Source organism: Pempheris klunzingeri, chromosome 16 (assembly GCF_042242105.1).
Source record: "Pempheris klunzingeri isolate RE-2024b chromosome 16, fPemKlu1.hap1, whole genome shotgun sequence".
Lineage (NCBI taxonomy): Eukaryota > Metazoa > Chordata > Actinopteri > Acropomatiformes > Pempheridae > Pempheris > Pempheris klunzingeri.
The window spans coordinates 18,236,121-18,256,286 of NC_092027.1; the positions used below are offsets into that span (position 1 = coordinate 18,236,121).

Genomic DNA, 20,166 nt, shown 5'->3' on the forward strand with positions numbered 1-20,166 from the left:
TCCTCTCTCTCTTCTCACTTCCAGCCAGACTGCCTGCTGGATTGTTGCTGTGTGGCTTGAAAATTATTTGGTAACTGATAACATGCCAGGTTTGGTAGGTGTGGGTGTAACATTTATGTTTAACCTGTTTTCTCCTGTTTTTTGCTTAGGATTTAGGTTAGTGGTTTTTTGTGTTTTCTTTTTTTTTTGATTAGGTAAGCTTAGGTTGCTCATCCATGCCTCCTTTTGTTTGCTTTGCTGTTGCCCACCCTGAAGCTATCAGATTAAATAAATGTTAAAGAGCTGTAACACTTAATTGCTGGTGGTTCTTGGGAGCTGGGAGGAGACAGGATTTCCCCTTGACCGGGACACAAAAGTCATGCATGTGTTCATCTGTTTTTCTCTGATTATTTAACAGACGTTGTGTGTGACTACTATTGCATGGCACTGTGTTGAAACACTTCCTGTTACTGGTCACTGGTGCAACACAGGTTTAGACCATTACATTTCCATTAAACCAATAATCTTAACTGGATTGGTCAATCATATTACAGTAATACATTTTACTAGTACTAATGACTGTACAACAGACACAGAAAACCAACTCAGGGATCAAAATAAACCTCATCTATAGGAGCTAAATACTTTCAGATGCTTGTGTTGCAGTTTGTCAGCACGTCAAGCACGTCCTGCTCTCAAACATTCATGTAATATGTGTGATATGAACTGACAAGGTGATAAAAACTTTGATTCTTGTCTCAGTGGCTACTGAATAGCTACTGGAAAGTTTTAGCGTTTTGTAAAAGGTTTCATTTTGAGATATAGCAAAGATCAAATAATAGTCTGTATCAGGCATTCACAAACAGCTGAACACTGTGTGCGCGCGCGTGCGTGTGTGTGTGTGCGTGTGTGTGTGTGTGAGTGGGCGGTGATGATTCAGAAGTCAGATTTCTCACAGGAACAGCCACTTCACTAGATGCAGAAGCACATTGCAGTTGGCCAGTGAGGAAAGATATTTAGAGTTTCTCTCTTTGGTGGGGAACTGAGGGATCCACAGAGAAGCGTACGGACATTAATATTGGATATTTTATTTTCTGACTTTGTGACTACCATTTGAATTTGTCATTGTAAGAAAATACAGCTGTCTCAATGTCCAGAGTTGCCAATCTATCGAAGCTGCGGCAAGAGAGGATGAGGGAGATCAACCTCCGGGTGAGTTGACACCATGTTCATCATTAAGTGCAACATTAAAGGCAATAGAACTTCAGATCACACAATATTTTAACAGAATTGGCAAAAGCAACCACCACTTTTGGGTGCGATGGTGTTACTTAATTGACGAGAGGAAAAGGTTGATCTACTTATTATACATCAGTATCGTAGGAAAGGCGAGATAACTGCCAATTCCTAATATGTTTCGTTTTTGCAGTCTCTGTTTTTGTCACTTCCGTACTTTCTATTCCACTGAGTCATTGCCTGTTTTTGCAATCTCAGCCATAAAACATTTCCTCCTTACAACAGGAGCACAGGCCTCTCAGACCATAGGCCCTGATACAGCTGCATTGCTTGCACATTATTTTCTGATCTAGATATACAGGAGAAGTGTGTATGTATTTGTGAATGTAGGTGGTGGTGTGTGTGCATGTTTGCTTGTGCACAGTGTGCTTGCTCACTGGATATTTGACTATAGCAACTGTTGCCATAGAAATGGCAGTGAGTGTGTGTGATATTACTGCTTTCTTTGAGAATGTTGGGGGCCTCACAAATGTGTATATATAAACATATAAAACAGTGTTCAGGGCTAGATCTACCAAGGCTTTTGCACCACTCTCACAGCAGCAGAGTGTCACACAAAAAATAGGTGGACACATGTTCACGTGCTGATTATATAATCACCTTGATTCAGGTCATGCAATTTACAGGTCTTGTGAGCTCTCAGGTGAACACTATGTCCACCCTCCACCTGCTGCACTTTTGAGGTTCTGCTTGACCTGTGGTCTTGTGGGGTGGGGGTTTCTCAGTATACCTGATGGTAAAATAGTACTCTATACAAACCACTAACCACTGTTTTAAGCCATGTCAGTGTAATTAAAGCCTACTGAAGCACTTGTAGTAATAGTTTGACGATAAAGAGGCAATAATTAAGTAATACTATGTAATTACCAAAGTAATAACCACGTAAAACCTTGGTACTAAAAATGGGTATATCTGGCTAATATTATTATAATAGAACAGGGTAGTAAGGGGCCAAAAAAAAGGTAATAATGTAGCAACGCATTTAAAGATAGCAGGGAGGCACAACTATTTAGCAATAGTATAGTAGTCCCCATAGTATAGTCCCCACAAAATTGTTCACTGCATTGCATCGCAGTGGTGTTTATTTGTTTGCAAATCATCCGTTCATGTTATGTAAGGTAAACTATAATGAATAGCCCAATAAAAATACATTTTCAGGAAAGGTATGAAATGTAAGATATTTATACAAGGCATCAATAGTAACAGATTAGTTTAGTTAATAAAGGTGAGAAATTTAATAGAATCAGGCAGTTTAGCATTTTGCAGCCCTGAGTCATGGTTCTTACACAGAAACTACCACAAGTGTTTCCAAGTAACAAATCATAGCACTACACAGATCATTTGCTTGGAACATAGAGGAGGATGAATTCTAGCATTTGAGCAGTCAGTATTCTATTCTGAAAATTTTCAATTCTGAATTTTCCTGTAGGAAAATTATACCGATTATACTGATACTAGTCTATAATACTGTGGAAACATCAGCCTATTTTACCTCTTTATTATCAGGTTATTACCCCACTAATGTCACCATATTGCCATTTTTAATCCAAATACTGCACTGATGTAACTAGTTACTAGTATTATTAGCAGGTTATCATAATGTTACCCAAATATCACTAAGCTATTATTAAATAGTTTTCCTCGTCTCTATCTTTAAATATGTCTTCACATCATTACCCTTTGCTATTGCGCCTTACTCTGTTACATACTTCTCAGGCTAAGATTACCCAGATATACTTATTGTTAATGCCAAGCTATTATCTGGTTATTACTTTGGTATCAATCAATCAATCTTTATTTATATAGCACCAATTCATAACAGCGTTATCTCAAGACTCTTTCCATAAAGAGCAGGTCTAGACCAAACTCTTTAATTAGAGAGAGACCCAACGATTCAGGAATTCAACATTAAGGATTCAAGAATCCACACATGAGCAGCATCAGATGTTATATTAGGAAACAATGGAGGAAGAACTCCCCTTTAACAGGAAGAAACCTCGAACAGAACCAGGCTCAGAGGGGGGGGCTTTCTGTCGGCGTCCATGTTGGTTGGAGGTTGGACAGAGAGAGAGAGAGAAAGAGAGAACAAACAGCAACCAATATACTAACAGCAATTATAGTGCTGACAATAGGAATGTGACTAATAAATTAGCATTATGGTAACACTGAAAAACATGACGAATAACAGGACTAATATCAGTAAAAAGATCTGCAGCAGTGATTCATGAAGCCAGAGAACCACAGCAGGAGAACCAGGACCAGGATCCACAGGAACCAGAGAACCACAGCAGCAGGACCAGGATCCACAGGGACGAAAGAGATGAGAAAAGCACAGAAAGGCTCCGGGAAGATACCAAGTTAGTTAGTTAGTCAGGAATTGGGTCTAGGAGACAAGTTGATGGTCTGGATGAGGAAATTATTGAAGCCAGTTCAAGAAGATCAATTAGAGAAAAACAGTCTAAATGCACATTAAGCCCAACAGCTGTTTCCCTGATTCCTGAGTTTGAGGTTGAATCAGAGCCTGTTGAGGGCAGGAGGTGATGAGTTTAGTCTCAAATAGTCAGAATTGTATCATTAAAGAAGCTCATGAAGTCGTTGCTACTGAGCTCTAAAGGATCACAAGGATCAGTGGAGTTCTGGCTCTTTGTCAGCCTGGTTAACGTGCTGAACAGAAATCTAGGGCTGTTTTTATTTTCTTCCATCAGTGAGGAGTAATAGGCAGCTCTGGCATTACAGAGGGCCTTTCTATAGGTTTTCACACTGTCTTGCCAGATTAAGCGGGATTCTTCTAATTCGGTGGCACACCATGTCCTTTCAAGTTTTAATGAATTGTGCTTAAGTTTGCAGGTCTGGTAATTAGACCAAGGAGCTTGTCTCTTTTCTTTAATTATCAAGCACTATGGACCAGATAATCGATTTGGGAGGGGCTAAGATTAGCATAGGGGTCTTCTATTGTATGAAGACATGGCATTAGCTTAAATACTGAAGGAATCACTTCCTTAAATTTGGCAACAGCACCATCAGACAGGAATCTAGGACATTTTTGTCATATGGTTCATAGTCCAGTAAGAAGAAATCAAAGTTATCAGGTAATGGTCCGATAGAATAGAGTTTTGGGGGAAGACTGTTAGCTGTTCAGTTTCTACACCATATGTCAGAACAAGGTCAAGGGTGTGGTTAAAGCAGTGAGGGGGTCCATCTACACTCTGGGAGAAGCCAATTGAGTCCAACAGTGAGATGAAAGCAGTGCTCAGACCATCATTACCATCGTCCACATGAATATTAAAGTCCCCTACTATACATATACATACATATTACAGTAAAATCCTGTTCAAATTACAGAAATCATTTACAGTGCTTGTATTGTTGACTTATAAAGACCACATTTTTACCGGCAGTGGACCAGATAAAAAATAATTTATACGTTTTTAAACGTTTAAAGTGTGCATGTAAATCTGATTTTGAATTCTTTGACGCCACACATTTTTCTGTTTCATGATGGCGCCAGGTTGAGGAAGTGGTGTGTGGCATAACACGGTATAGTTGGGTACTGGTGTGTGTTGCAGGCTCTCCTCTGTTCCTGATGCAGTGTCCTCATAACACCAGTGAAAAGACTGAAGACATATGCAACAGCTGATGGATCATTATTTATATAGCGCCAATTCATAACAGTATTATCTCAAGACACTTTCCATAAAGAGCAGGTCTAGACCAAACTCTTCAAGAAGAAGAGTGCTGAGAACAATGCTGAAAGTCTAGATGAACATGATATGCAGCAGGACTTCTGATGAGAGCAGAGGGTGCTGAATGTGATGAGGACTGGGGTTGAATGGGGTGGAAGAGGGCTGCATTGATTTGACTGAAATGACAACAAAGAAAGAGGAACAGCTTGACAGCAATGAGACAATAGGCTCACAAAGATTGTAGCAAAAAATGTTCAGTTAGCTAAAGTGAAATGCTTACAGTCAGCTGCGAAATTGGGAAAAGACAGTGAGAGAGAGGGGTGAGAATGTAATAATACCGACCATAAAGATGTCATGCTTCCTGGTTAAACCTCTGCTAAGCTTCATAACACGTCACACAAAGTCCTATGTCTGATGAATGAGTTTAACTACCGTATTTACCGGACTATAGAGCGCATCGGAATATAAGCCGCACCCACTAAATTTTAAAAGAAAAAAATATTTTTACATATATTAGCCGCACCAGACTATAAGCTGCAGATATATCCGTTGTGAAATGAGATATTTACACAGAAAGATTTTGTAAATGTTTATTTACATACCTTAATTGTTTCCAAACGGTGCCTGTAACACGGCAGTAAAACGGCTGATCGAACAAAACAGAAAAGTCATTAATGTTTTTATTCATCCTCCTCCTGTGCACTGAAACCACTGAAGTCATCTTCTTCAGTGTTGGAGTTGAAGAGCCTCAGAACATCTCTGTCACACACCTTGTGTGAAAAATATTTTGCGTTTGTGCGTGTTGTGCTGCGTTTTGCGTTGAATGCGCCAAAAACTAGCGTCTTCTTCTTTGCATTGACCTCTTGCGTCTGTCTCGTTTTTGCACTTCCTGCGCCCCCTGATGGCCGTTAGCGAAGAAAAATCTATAGATTAGCCGCATCGTTGTATAAGCCGCAGGGTTCAAAGTGTGAGACAAAAGTAGCAGCTTATAGTCCGGTAAATACGGTAGTTTCAAACTGATCACAACATCACAACAGAAAACACTGATGTAAATTGAGATCTTCAGTTTATCCATTTTTTGTAGATGTTGCAATTACATTGTAAGTTCTTAACACATTGCTGCTGTTGATTTTTTGCTGCTGTTGCTCTTGTCAAGTGAGGTAAAGATAAGTTTCTCCCCTGGTGAACAATAAAGATATTCTATTCTACCTGCTATGCACTAGCTATAGATTCTGGACTGAATTCATATTACATCTTGGAAAGGCATGCAGAAACTTGAGTTAACTTTGCAACAGATACTACCCAACCGAACCTGTGGATGCTAGCACATGCTCTATCACTGAGGTTGGTCTATATAGAGGACCACAAAGATTTAAAAAAGATATATATCAATCTATTAATCCATCAATAAATGGCTCTTCCTTTGCCATATGCATTTCCATATCCCCATGACTTTTTATTTCCCTTTTTCCTTGGCATTTCCTTGGCATGGTTTCGTGCTTGCTAATGCTAATATTATTCAAAGATATTGAGCTATTGTAGCTTTAAAACAATTTCAGTATGCCCCTGGTAGTCGAGTTAGCGTGATTTGTTAAAGTTATTGTGTGTTAAACATTTGTTAAATGTATAGTAGACATTGGCTCCATGTTAAAGTGTGTGTACACAGACACAAACTTTACCCAAAACAGAGAAGTCAGTGCAATTGCCCTAAAATTACTTCACAACACAAAAACTGGACACATTATCTTAGCTGGTCTTGTTAAATCTCATTAAACATTTTACTACTGGACATTTCTGGAAACAAATGTGGCAATAAATAAAGAACACTCTTTCACAAAAATAATTTGAATTTAGATTTTGATTTAATACTGTACAACTTAGACATATGACTCAAAATCCACCCTGAAGCTGAACGCAAAACACTGTAAAACAGTGCAGTCCAAACAAGTTTGAGGTTTTTGCCCTCCACTGAGGAAGGGAAAAGTACAAGAAGCTAATAGAAGTCTAGTATTTTTCCAATTTCAATTACAAAGAATAGTGGTGGCATGGTGGTGCCATGGTTAGCACTGTTGCCTCACAGCATGAAAGTTGAGGGTTTGAATCTGCTGGCTGGCTGGGTTGAACCTGGAACCTTTCTGTGTCAATTTTGCAAGTTCTCCCAGTGTTTGCACGGATTATCTCTGGGTAATCCCACCCAGTGTCATTACCTCGCCCAGTGTCACATGGGATTGGCTGCACCTGCAACCCTTACGGATAAGTGGTATGTATAATGAAAAGATGGATGGGTGAAATAAATAGTTAATGACACAGTAAAAGGACTGTTAAATGCCTGTCTTTTAAGAGGGCTTAATAAAAATCACTGCACTTTTATCAAAGGCAAGCAGGACAATATCAGGAGAGCACAATTAAAATCTGCCAAAGTTAGATTTGGCATTTTGCTACAATCTTTGTGAGCCTATTGTCTCATTGCTGTCAAGCTGTTCCTCTTTCTTTGTTGTCATTTCAGTCAAATCAATGCAGCCCTCTTCCACCCCATTCCAACCCCAGTTAGTTTATGTGATTATTTGAGTGTATGAGTTGTTGGTTTATGGTAGGGATAAGTACTTACATATTTCATTATTCATTCTTTATATTCTATTTTTATGTTATGTGTATATTTAATGTGGCATCTGGTTGTAGTCCCACCAAGTGGTTTTGCCTACCTACTTACCTGCAGCTGGGAGGGTATATAAGGCAGACAGATGCTTGTATTTGGTTGTTGGAGTGTCTCATGTTGTCTGGATAGAAAACAATAAAAGGCCACATTGATGTGTTGCATTTTACCTCTGTGTCGTGCCTCTCTGAGTGGAATTTAAAGCTACTGCTGGTCAATCCAACATATTTTAAGAGGAACACTACATGTCTAAAAGGAACAACAATAACAAAGAAAAGTTAAGATGGTCCTAGTTCATTTGAGATGAACTTAAGTGCATGTTTTTAAAATGCACAATGCATTAATTCCACAAGAAAGTGAAGTAGAATAAGCAATAATGGAATTCGGCACCGGGAAACCTGCATCCTGTCTGCCTCACCACATTGGTAAGAGCACACTGACAGTCTCTGATACTTAGCTGAGGTGCAAACAACATGGCAGCCACAAATGCAGTTCTCTTATAACACCATCCTCTCCTTGAGTTCCCACTGTGGTCTCCTTAATCTTGACCCCTGGATACTTCATGGTTTGAGGCCTGTAGAATGCACACTCACAAAATAAAACTAGATGAGATAAAATAAAGTACATAGATGGACTATCAACAATACAGTCAGATATAGTCTGGAATGTAGACTAGTAAAACAAGGGGGCAGGGTCTGAAGGGAATGTAACATGAAACATGCACACACAACAGGCAGGTTGAAAGAGTTCCTCCTGTTCCTCCTGGCTGTGAGTCCCTTCATACAGTCACTACACTACAAGACATTCACCTGTTTCCTGGCTGAACTGTGGTGAACTGTGGTGAATCCTGGTGGTCACATGCAGGTTTGCTGCTGGGACAAAACACTGACAGCAAACCTACAAACGCCCATCAGGACGAGGACACACACTTACACTACTGAAGTCTCATTTTGTATTGAACTAAACTATTAAAAAAATATATAAAATATTTTGGATTTTGTCTCCCATCCATTGTACTGTAGTCATGTTGGAAGGAAATGTCTTCACAGTCATGCTGGACAGGAGGAATGATTACAGTCCCCAAACGTACTTTAAGCCTGATCATGACATTGGAGTCTTGTCCTAACTCCCCTTCAAATGAAGTTTACCTACTTGTAACTAAAGATTTCTACAATTCCCTTTAACATAAAAGATGACTGATTTCAATATAAAATTAGTCTTGCACACATTTTGAGATCAGATTTTAAAAGTCTAACTAGTCTAAAGACTAACTAGTCTAACTAGTGGTGACTGGAGAAATTAAATATAAATATACATAAAAACATATAGAAATGAAACATAAAATCTTCAAATACTGATCCTTAATAAATCAGACTCACCATGTATTACAGGTGGTACTGCTTATCCAAAAATCAACACACTCATCCTGGTAAAGACAGGGCAGCAGGAAAGGTTATCTGGTTTGGATCCTTTGAATCCTCACTCACATGTAACATTTTCAGAATGCATTCTTGAGCCACCGCTGCCATAACGCTATCTGTTTCATCTCTCAGTCCTCTCTGAATGAGTATCAGAGCTTCCCTCTATCAGAAAGCCTTTGGAGCACCACTCAATGTAAAACATACATTAATCAATGGCCAGCCATTTTTGAAAAAAGTTTTGTTTCACTAACTGCAGGGTGAGACTCTGCAGATTTCTCAGCAGTGTAAATGTAAAACAGCCCAACCATCTTAAAATGCTGCTAAAACTTAGATGGAATGATGAATGAGCGATACTCACCACTACCATGACAGAGCATCACTCATAGCAAAGCAGAAGACCATCATTGTCTTTAGGTGGAAGAGCCACTTATCTATTAAAAAAATCACATGTTAACATTGGAAAAAGTTTTACAGTTGTAACTGTTGTCACCTGAAATGAAATTCTTCCTCACACAGCTGCACCTTATTCTGACTGACTTAAGGTGTGTACATACTCCTCAAGAACAGAGAAATTTGTTCGTTTTCTCGAGGTGGCAAGAACAAGAACAAAGTTCGTTCTGGCCAGGATATTTCATACTTTACGAGAAACTCAAGTGCAGAACTCCTGGGAACTCCAGGCTCCCCCACTGCGGGAATGACAACATTTCCGCTTTTCCGCATTAACCACGCCCACTTCAAATTTCTGACCAATCACACAATAGTTCTTGGACACCACACGAGAAAAAAGTTCTGCCCAGATGATGTGTGAAGAACAAGCTGCAAGAACTCCCAAACCAGGGCTGCGAGAAAAGAATGACGTCAGTATGTACAGGCCTTTAGCCCCCCTGACTTACTTTTCCTTACTTGTTGCACGAGTAACAAAACTAATCCACGTCCCTCTCAAGAGAAAAAAACAAGAGATTATTTAGCACACATTTCATGACACAACAATGTTAACATATATAGTTTTTACATGAACATTAATTAGCTTAAGTTGCTCACTGGCAGATAAACTGGAGAACAATCTCTAGCATTGACTGATTTAATAAGTTTTGCGTACCTTCATTGTGTAGAGAGCTCTGATGGTCCATGACAAACCCTCTGATGAGAGAGAAAATGGCACTCAGCTGATGTTTGGCCTGTTCCCCGGAGGTGGGGCGTCCATTTTCAACAAAATATAACTTCTTCATCTCATCTCAACGTTTGGTCTAGTAAACTGTACTTACCTCAAGATTAAGAGACTGAAATATGTTGGAAAGGGAAACATAAATAAATTGTGTAGTATACACTAACAGCATATTTATAAAATGAACAATTCCCCATTTCCCATTTTCTCAAGAAAGAAAAGCAGTGGTAGTCACAAAGGACTGTGTTTGATATTTATAGCTGTGGATCCATCTCTTATCTGAGTCACATCAATGTGTGAGCAGCTGAGAGGAGGGGAGAGAGGATTGTGTGTGTGTGTCTATATGTAAGGCAAAGAGAGAGAGAGAAATACAAGACTAATGTAGAAGTGTCTTAAACCTGCATTCTAATGGCCAGCTGCTTGTTGCAAGTCTATAGGAAAATGACCCTGCTTCTCACATGATTAATTACCTCAGTAAACACTTTCCTACTGAGTTGGTATCAGTGGCTAGTGTGCCTCTTCAATACAGCATGACGTTCATTTAGTAAATGATGGTCCCAAAGTAAAATAGACAATAAGGTAGGGTATGCTTTAGGGCGGGACTACGTTGTGACTAACCAATCAGAAGCGGTCTTTGTGGCACAAACGTCAATTCTGGTTCCAAAAAAACTAGGTGCTGACTCTCGAGGTTTCAAAACGACGTCCACAGACCACTGGGTGATGTCATGGTGGCCTCGTCCACATATCTATGGATGTGGCACGGATCTTAGTCTCTCAATGGAAACAAGTCTTAGTCCAGTCTGTGAAATCCTGCCTGAGGTCTTGATGTTACATTTGGAATAAAGAGTCCTTTGAGTGTCCAGCTTGTGTGACCCACAGCTCCTGCCGCTAATTTCATCAGAACAATCCATACATCTTTAAAGGGCTGGAGATTTTTAGCATTTCTCTGAGCAAGCTTTTCATCATGATTTGTGGGACTTTGACTAGACGAGATCTCACTTATTAATAATAATAATAAAAAGTAATGAATGATTATGATTAGTAACGATCAGTGAAGTTAATCATAAATTGCATACTGTTGTCTAAGGCTGGATTGGCAACTGGGGCTAGCTACATTAAATTGAAGCAATAAACGTGTGTGGCAACCATCATTAAACTAGTCAGCAGAGTTGTGAATATTGGAAAACTATTGTATTGTCATGGAAATGTTAGAGAAAAGAGCTGAAAGATGCAAACGTGTATAGTTTGTTTCTGAGGAGTTACCATTGGTTTTAGAGCCATGTCAAAATGTATACATTTGTGATCAGAAATGAAGTTCAACATATGGACATGGAGTTCGGGGTGAGACCAAGTGTAAAAACAAGATCAAGAACGCATCCATGGCGATGAGTAGAGCCAGAAACATGTTGCACTAGCTGGATTTAAGTCGTTAAAGCCATTTAAATCATCCAAATCAAGGATTGGGAAAATAATACTCTTGGTCAATGTGAATGTCTTTAAACATAATTTCCACATCGTAAATGATGCATTGCATATCAACAGTTGTAATTGTAATATACAACTCTTCACACAAAAAATACAAAGAAGAGAATCCAGAAGGTCATGCCTGATATGTTATCCTAAAGTAGTGCAAGCCACCACGGAAAAAGAAAGCCAAAGCACTCTTGAGGTGAAAAAGAGCTATTGTGAGTTTATTCGCTGAGCATATGTAATTGCACAAGCCAATGTGTATCGACCCTAGGTTTTCATCATGATCTGACAAACAACTAATCAGTCTAAATCATAAACCTCACACAGAGCTGTGTATATAGCCAACAGAGGGTGCAAGAGCAAGCCTGTGGGCCCCATACTTGAAATACATCATAAAATCATGATGACGATTAAGTAAAAAGTGAAATGAATAAATATACATATTGAATCCTGAAAATACCCAACCAATATTGGAAAGCAATCATTTAGGAAAAATATTAGGTAAACAAGTACATCCATGCCCCAATTATATGAAATAAACTTCACAAAGAAATTTAATTTCAAAAAAGAAATAAATATAGGCTGGAAGTTTTGCATCCACAAATTATGCATATTAGTATATTGCATATATATGTGGCATCAGTTGGAGGACATTCTGAATAAAACAAGTGGGGAAAAGTCAGTGCACTGACTGAATGTTGTGTTGATGCGCACCACAGATTTCTACGCTCAGTTACTCAGAGACTCATGAAGCTGAAAAGCCACTTCCTGTAAAGAAATAACCTGGATTAAACATGGGTCACTCGAAAAATGGAAACTATGGTTTTATAGATCTCTTTTACAATGTAAGTCTATGAGAAAAACTTTTTTGTGCCCAATGGCTTCACTTGACAGATGCCATAGTTATTACACAGCGTGACCACTATCTCAAACTGGCTTCAAAGCCTCACACATCTGTCGGCTTGATGCATACATGTGACCAGTCATGTGTAATGACAGGCGGAGATCATCCCATCAAGTTTAAAGCATACGGGATGCTGAGGGTCTGCAGCTCTGAATGACTGCATCTGACACGTGTCGTTTTTTAACCATTTTGTTTTGTCTGACATTGTGGGCCAGGCTGGGAGTCGGTCAACAGGGGCCAGAAGATCATCAGTGCTCCTGAGGGCCAATCTGGGCCATGTAGCCTTTTAATGCTGTTTCATTGATTCACCCTGCTCCTGTTTCTGTCCCATCAGTCTGTAGACACACAATAACTTCATCAATGGCACAGGTCAGTGTGCAGATGTCATGCATAAGTTCTGTTTTCTCTTAAGGTAGTAAGATTTATGACATTTACAAAGATACAGGAAGTCTTGTTCATATTTTGTCTCTCCTTCTATTCCAGAATAAAGAGAGGGAACGCATGAGGGAGCGAGAGAAGGCAGCAAGGGAGAGGGAGGCACGTTACAGCAATGGTCACCTGTTCACCTCACTGACAGTGTCAGGAACCACACTCTGTTCAGCATGCAACAAGAGTATTACTGCCAAGGAGGCACTCAGCTGTTCAAGTAAGTAACATGGTTACTGAACTGACTATATACATATTTATTTATTTATTGTATTCATACTTTTATATATTTATATTTTACTTTGTGTTTGAAGTGTATTCTTATTCTTATTCTTATTCTTATTCTTTTGGAGCTGTGTGTAACAAAAAGCAATTTCCCCCTGGGGATTATTAAAGTAACTCTGATTCTGAAGTCTTGCTTGTCCTGATTTGAAAGTCCACAATCCATGAAAAAATCTTTGTTTCTTTGTGCTTGCTTTTATACCTTATGTCTTTATTTTTTCCAGCATGCAATGTCACCATCCACAACCGCTGTCGAGACACTTTGCCAAACTGTGCCAAAATGAAACAGAGGGTAAGACACAGGCTCCACCACAAATCATTACAACTCTAATTATTGCAAGATGTTATTAATATGTTCATGGTTTCCTCTGTATTGTATTATTTCCACATCTATTCAAAGAGATTTAATCATTTTTGTTTCAAAATGATCTGAACAATGAATTGAGCACCGGCTCTGTCTGGTCTCACCGGTCCCATCTCCAGCCCTGCTGCCCGAGAAAATAATTTTTCAAGACAAAAAGCTGTTTGGTCCTTCAGTACAATGTTGGCCCCAAATAAAGACGTGATTTAGTCGGGTGTTGCTTGCTTTTCACCCTAGTTTTAACTATTTCATTTGTAAATAACACATATTCCAACCCTTAGCAGTCTCTCCTCTGCTCCCATCGCAGCTCGTCTTCACCTCTAGCTGCTGCTGTCCATCATGTCTATCGACAATGTCGACCAGTTGTTGAGGTCATGTTCCTACAGCGTGTTTTGCACTTACTGTAAAAATCTGAGAACAGAACGGTGTGCAAAGTCTGAAAAGAGCACCAACACATTTTCCTGTACAAAGGTGAGCACACCTTTGACCTGAATATCCAATAAATCCACAGATGAGGTGATTAAGGTGCGAAATAAAAAGGTCTTGAATGCCTGATGTTTATGAGCTCCTCTCTGGTGAAAGAGCTCCCAGGACTGCAGCAAGACACTGAATTAGCAAACAAAACAAGACAAACCAATACACACTGACAATACTGCCATGGTGGCAGTCACAGTGTGGTTTTTGCTCTATATAGTGCTCTGTACATTATTATTGTATTATTATTTTAAGTTGGGATTGTGTGTCTTGCCCAAGGACAAGGATTTCCCTCACACTGAGTGACAGAGATGCAGTCTTAAAATTGATGTTATGGCATTCAAAGCTGTAATGGGGAGACACAGCATTTCATAATGAGACAGCATCTAAGGTCAGGTAACAGTTATCTGAAGCTGAGTCACAGCTGCACATCTCAGGATGTTCTCAACTATTTTGAAACTGAAGTTTGAGTACAGCCACATTCTCAGTGACTCTAAATTGCCCGTAGGCGTGAGTGTGAGCATGACTGGTCATCTGTCTCTGTGTGTCGGCCCTGTGATTGGCTGGTGACCAGTCCAGGGTGACCCTGCCTCTGCACCGAAGTCAGCTGGGATTGGCTCCAGCTCCCCCGTGACCCTGACGGATAAGCGGTATAGTCAATGGATGGATGGATGGATGGATGGATGGATATTCTCTGTGGACAGGTTAGAAACTGTATGTGTACATGAAAATGATCACATTTGAAGTTGGGAGATAAGGCTGACTGATTGTTGGCAAGACACTTCATGAAATTCCTTCCACTGCTGGTCAGCGGATCATGGATTCAGAACAATATAGTGATAGGAATACTTATACTGTACACCGGTAGGTCCTCACTACTTTTGACATTATGAAAGTATTTACTGTGCCATTAGGTGACAAGATCATTTGAATGTATGGTAAACGGCCTGTATTTGTATTAGAGCCTCAAAGCTCTTTTTCATCACATCCTCATTCACCCATTCACACATCATTCATTCAGGAGGAATCTAAGCTGGAGGAGATTATTCTTTCACACACTGGAGCAAGTTGGGGTTCAGTGTCTTGCCCAAGGACACCTTGACATGCTGACTCTTAGCCAGGGATGGAACCAGCTACCTTACGATTGATGGGTGATCCACTCTACCTCTGAGCCACAGATGTATCTGTAAAGACATGAAACATGCTTGCTGTTTAGTGTGATAATTCAAGCACCGTGGGAAATATGGAAAATGACTTCAGTGAATGAGCTATTAAATCAATGCATAGCTTGAGGAACTATTAATAGAAGAATATTATTTGTGTTTTTTAATGCAGCAGCAGAAGACAGTCCTACTGCGGAATAACTCAGCCATGCAGAACGTCACGCTCCGTACCAAAAGTAAGAACTTTCAATGTTTGAATAGATTCAATCTCCCTCTCTTACCTAACTAATTCTCCTTTTACCATTCCTATCTTTTCAATTCTTCCTCTTTGCCTGTTATTTTCTTCCTCCTCAAAATATTGTTCTCTCCTTCAAACTCCTCTTTTGCCTCCCTTCTGTTTTTACTTTGTCTTCCTTCTACAGATGCTCTATTGACTGTCATTCCACTGCTCTGCCTCCTCTTTCGTCTCTTTCCCTTCTCACTCTCACATTTATCTGCAACATTTTTTGTTCCACAGCTCCAGGAATGCGTGAGCGTCCGAGTTCAGCGATCTACCCCTCTGACAGCTTCCGACAGTCCCTGCTGGGATCCCGTCGTGGTCGCTCCGGCCTGTCCTTGTCCAAGAGTGTCTCCACCAACAACATTGCAGGGTGAGCCTTGCTTTCACCGGCCAGCAGCTACAGTATAATGACAGGCACACTTCTTCAGGCTGGATACAGCACAGGCAGCTATGGCATATGTCTCTTAGAAACCGTACCCAGGGGTAAGGCATTGTTTAGCCTAGTCCTACTGTGGTCATGTGTGCAAGGGCAATAATTTATATTTTATTTATTTTAGCTACATTTCTCTTATGTAATGTAGCCCACACTGGGCCTGCATGAAAATATGAAGCAATTGACATTTTTTATGGTGTTCTTTATATTTCTACTATCTGTGGTGTGGTTCTGTTGTGACTGAACGGTCCTAATTAAACAGTGTTGAAGGAACAGCAGTAGCTCAAAGGAGTGCTTCACCTGCAAAATGTCCCTTAAATGAGAGTTTCTGAAACCAGTGGCTCTGCTTGCACACTAGCTGTCAAAGAAGAACTGCAAAAGCTTGCCTCTGATTCTATATTTAATAGCAGTGTGGTTCATTGTCTCACAACAACAACACTGTGTGGGTTCAGCATTTTAACTGTATTTGTATTTCACTGTATTTGCTTTAGATAGCAAAAATCTGGCTTTACCGCCTAGCCTATGTCTGACTTTTTAGATTCTGAACTGCACTAGATCACTCTAAGTATAGGATCATACTCTAGTCTAGAAAATGTGTTCATCTGATTGTAAGGTGTTGTTTATTTATGGCGAATCAGAGTGAAAAACAAGTACCACCAAAGCTTTGGAGTAATTTTCATCCATAGGCTTAGGCTTCGGCAGAGAAGATGCTGATATGAAACTGTGGTTCTGGGTAGTGTGACAGTTCCTGTTTTGGCAGGAAGTGAAGGAAGGTTGCTTCATTTAGCTGTGAGTGTGACTGTAAACAGATGACACTTTTTCCCCTTTCAGGGTTTGAGGCGTCCTCCTGTCACATGGTGTCCCTTATACTGCAAACTGCACTATTAACATGTACCATTAGAGGGCGTCAAACACTCACTTGTTCATAGCCCATAATTTAACTCAACTACATTTCATTTAGACCTATGAAACTGGTGGGGATTTAACAGGGATAATGTTCTTTTTGAAGTTACATTCTTTTGGTCAGTTGTGTACCTAATCACATTTTTCCCTCTCACTCAAGATGAAATGGAAAAAACAACGTCAAGGGACCTAAAATGCTAAGGCCTTATTCTGCCTCGTAATCATGCCGCCTGTGATGAGGAGTAGGTCTAACAGCAGGCTGTGCTGGGCCACAAGTTACTGCCTACACAGTCTCTGTCTGTGCAGATATCTTAGCTTATCCAGTTTGTTTGATTATTATGTGAGGCTCACTAGGTAGTACACTTTAATAACTCTGTGTGTGTGTGTGTGTGTGTGTGTGTGTGTTGTAGGACCTTGAATGACGACTCTCCTCTGGGGCTGCGCAGGATCCTGTCTCAGTCCACAGACTCGCTCAGCTTCAGGACCAGAGCTATGTCAGTGGAGTCTCTCAATGATGATGGTATCAGAACATTCAAACTTTACATCATGGTAAAATGGCAAAGTGAAGAGTATTTAGTATTATGTATCCTATACCCAAAGACATTTCTCTTCAATAATAAAAAATATTAACAACGCATTTAATATCCATTTTAACACAATTTTCACCACAAAATGGGATGACTTGTTGCATTTTAGTTGGACTAAAAGCTTGATCTTCTCACCTTATTTTTACAAATAGCTATCTTATCAAACACAAAAAGATCAAGTTGTCTCTTCACACCAGTTCAGGATTGGAGCTCTGGATTAATTTGTCAGTCTGTGATCATTTATGCTGATGTTTTTCTTGTTTAGGAGACATCTACTATACTTCAGTAGTGGAAGATATTGAATTTGGAAGCCGGGACTTTAAGGCTGACTCGTGGAGCATGGCAGTGGACAGTAGTTATTTGCATACACACCGCAAAAACATAATCAAGAGGCAGGATGTCATCTATGGTAAGAAGAACATCATCCAGTTTTTGACTGTAGTTTATTGACCTTTATTCTTCTCCCCATAGCAGAGACATTCAGTGTATTGCTGATATACAGTGCTATATATACAGTGATATACAGTGCCGTGGAGTGAAATACTACATAGATACTATTGAGGCAAACTGTAGCTAGACATAATTGAAATTTAAAAGAATGTCAGAAGTGCAATTGCTCTCATTGCTTGTACAGTATTACTTCAGTCTACTGTGAGAATTTGATTTGTGTGTGTGTGTTTATGTGTAATGTGGGTACGTGTCCTTCTCAGAGCTGATTCAAACAGAGCTGCACCACATGCGAACTCTGCATATCATGGAAAGGGTGTTCCGGCAGGGCATGCTAGAGGAGCTTCAGCTGGATCCCAGCACTGTGCACGCCATGCTCCCCTGCCTGGACCAGCTGACCAGGATACATTCCCATTTCCTGGCGCAACTTCTCCTGCGACGCAACAGCAGTCTGCAGTCTGGATCAAGCCGCAACTTCACCATTCACCAGCTAGGGGACATACTACTAGAGCAGGTGGCTGCCATGCATACTCACATACAGTACCAGGCAAAAGTTTGGACACACCTTCTCATCCAATGTTTTTTTTTAATCATTACGTTTTACATTGTAGATTAATATTGCAAACATCAAACTATGAAGAAACACACATGTAATTATGTAGTTAGTGTTAAACAAACCAGAATATGATTTATATTTTAGATTCTTCAAAGTAGCCACCTTTTGCTTGGCTGACAGCTTTGCACACTTTTGGCATTCTGATGTTAATTTGTGGTTCCTGAGGCTGGAAACTCTAATGAATTTATCCTCTGCAGCAGAGGTAGGTAACTCTTCCTTTCCTGGGGGGTCCTCATGAGAGCCAGTTTCATCAGAGCATTTGATGGTTTTCACGACTGCACTTAAGGAAACCATCAAAGTTCTTGACATTTTCTGGATCGACTGACCTTCAGTCTTAAAGTAATGATGGACTGTCGTCTCTCTTTACTTAGCTGAGTGGTTCTTACCATAATATGGATTAGAAGAGTAGTGGAATAAGACTGTTCACTGTATAGAACTGTGCACCAACCCTACCTCTGCACAACACAACTGATGCTCTCAAACACATTAAGAAGGCAAGAAACTCCACAATTTAACTCCTGACAAGGCGCACGTGTTAACTGAGAACCATCCAGGTGACGACCTCATGGAGCTGATAGAGAGAATGCAGAGAGTGTGGAAAGCTGTAAAAGCTCTTTCAGTCGAAAAGACTAGAAAGGCTATAGGACTATACAAGTACAGTCCATTTACCATTAACAATGTTCCTCTGCCAGTTCTCAGGCCAATGCGCAGATGACATGCAGAAGACCTACGCTGAATTCTGCAGCCGCCACTTGAAGGCTGTCAAATTGTACAAGGACCTGCTAGCCAGGGACAAGAGGTTCCAGTACTTCATACGGGTGAGAGACACAAAAAAGTGAATTTAGATTTTTTCTGAAGGATGTGAACCCTATGGAGTTTTGATGTGGTTTGGTTTTTGAAAGAAAAAAAAAGGTGTGTGTGAGGGTGTGTGTCTAGTGGAGGTGTTGAAGGTTCCCAAGATATCTGTTCCCTGCACAGACACATAGAGAGTAGGTGCAATTATTACATTAATTATTGATTGATTGATTGATGATTACCTGATGACAATTATTCAGAGCTGATGGTCATCATTTTGCTTGATGGTTAGATTGCACAATCAAGGGAATTTTAATCTCAAATTTGGCAACAAATGGAAAGGGAATTAGTTGTGATTTCACCAGATGCAACCCATCTAAAAATGGCTAAATAAAGTGTTTAAAAAAGTGCTTGGCTGTCCACACCTTACTGCTTCTGCCTTAGTTTCAGCTCATATGATACCATAATTGTTGCTTTCTGAAGCGAGGTGATGACAGAGACCACTGACAGTGATGGGTCTCCTCTGCAGGTGCAGCTGACAGCTCTGGGGAAAGTCTTGCAGTACAATTGGACCAAACAGCTGATCTGTTTATTTGACATGTTTAACATGTTTCCATCTCCTATTTGTTGCATAGATTATTTGTGGACCAAAGGAATGAAGCAGAGTTTAAAATCTTCGTAGTGATATCATGGAACTTACTGTGAAATTTTGCCAATACAGTCCAACTTCTCTAATTAGATCATTCATATAAAAATTCTTGGATTGAAACATGGCTTTGTGTTTCCATGTTGCATATTAATGAAACCAAGCTTCTTTCTACATTAACT

General features: G+C 39.9%; 1 protein-coding gene across 2 annotated transcripts in view; it reads left to right on the forward strand.

Annotated features, from left to right (window-relative positions):
• Nucleotides 1-1,019: 1,019 nt before the first annotated feature.
• arhgef2a (Rho guanine nucleotide exchange factor (GEF) 2a) overlaps nt 1,020-20,166 on the forward strand; it is a 41,377-nt gene continuing 22,230 nt past the window's right edge. Inside the window, exons 1-9 of one of the 2 annotated variants that reach the window (XM_070846976.1) lie at nt 1,020-1,191; nt 13,055-13,217; nt 13,504-13,571; nt 15,450-15,513; nt 15,795-15,927; nt 17,304-17,413; nt 17,746-17,889; nt 18,191-18,441; nt 19,236-19,361. In XM_070846976.1, the coding sequence (XP_070703077.1) occupies nt 1,129-1,191; nt 13,055-13,217; nt 13,504-13,571; nt 15,450-15,513; nt 15,795-15,927; nt 17,304-17,413; nt 17,746-17,889; nt 18,191-18,441; nt 19,236-19,361 (1,122 nt within the window). In that variant the 5' untranslated portion in view covers nt 1,020-1,128. Of the gene's footprint in view, nt 1,192-13,054; nt 13,218-13,503; nt 13,572-14,777; nt 14,819-15,449; nt 15,514-15,794; nt 15,928-17,303; nt 17,414-17,745; nt 17,890-18,190; nt 18,442-19,235; nt 19,362-20,166 lie in introns of those variants that run through there. The other variant, XM_070846977.1, reaches the window with a different exon arrangement.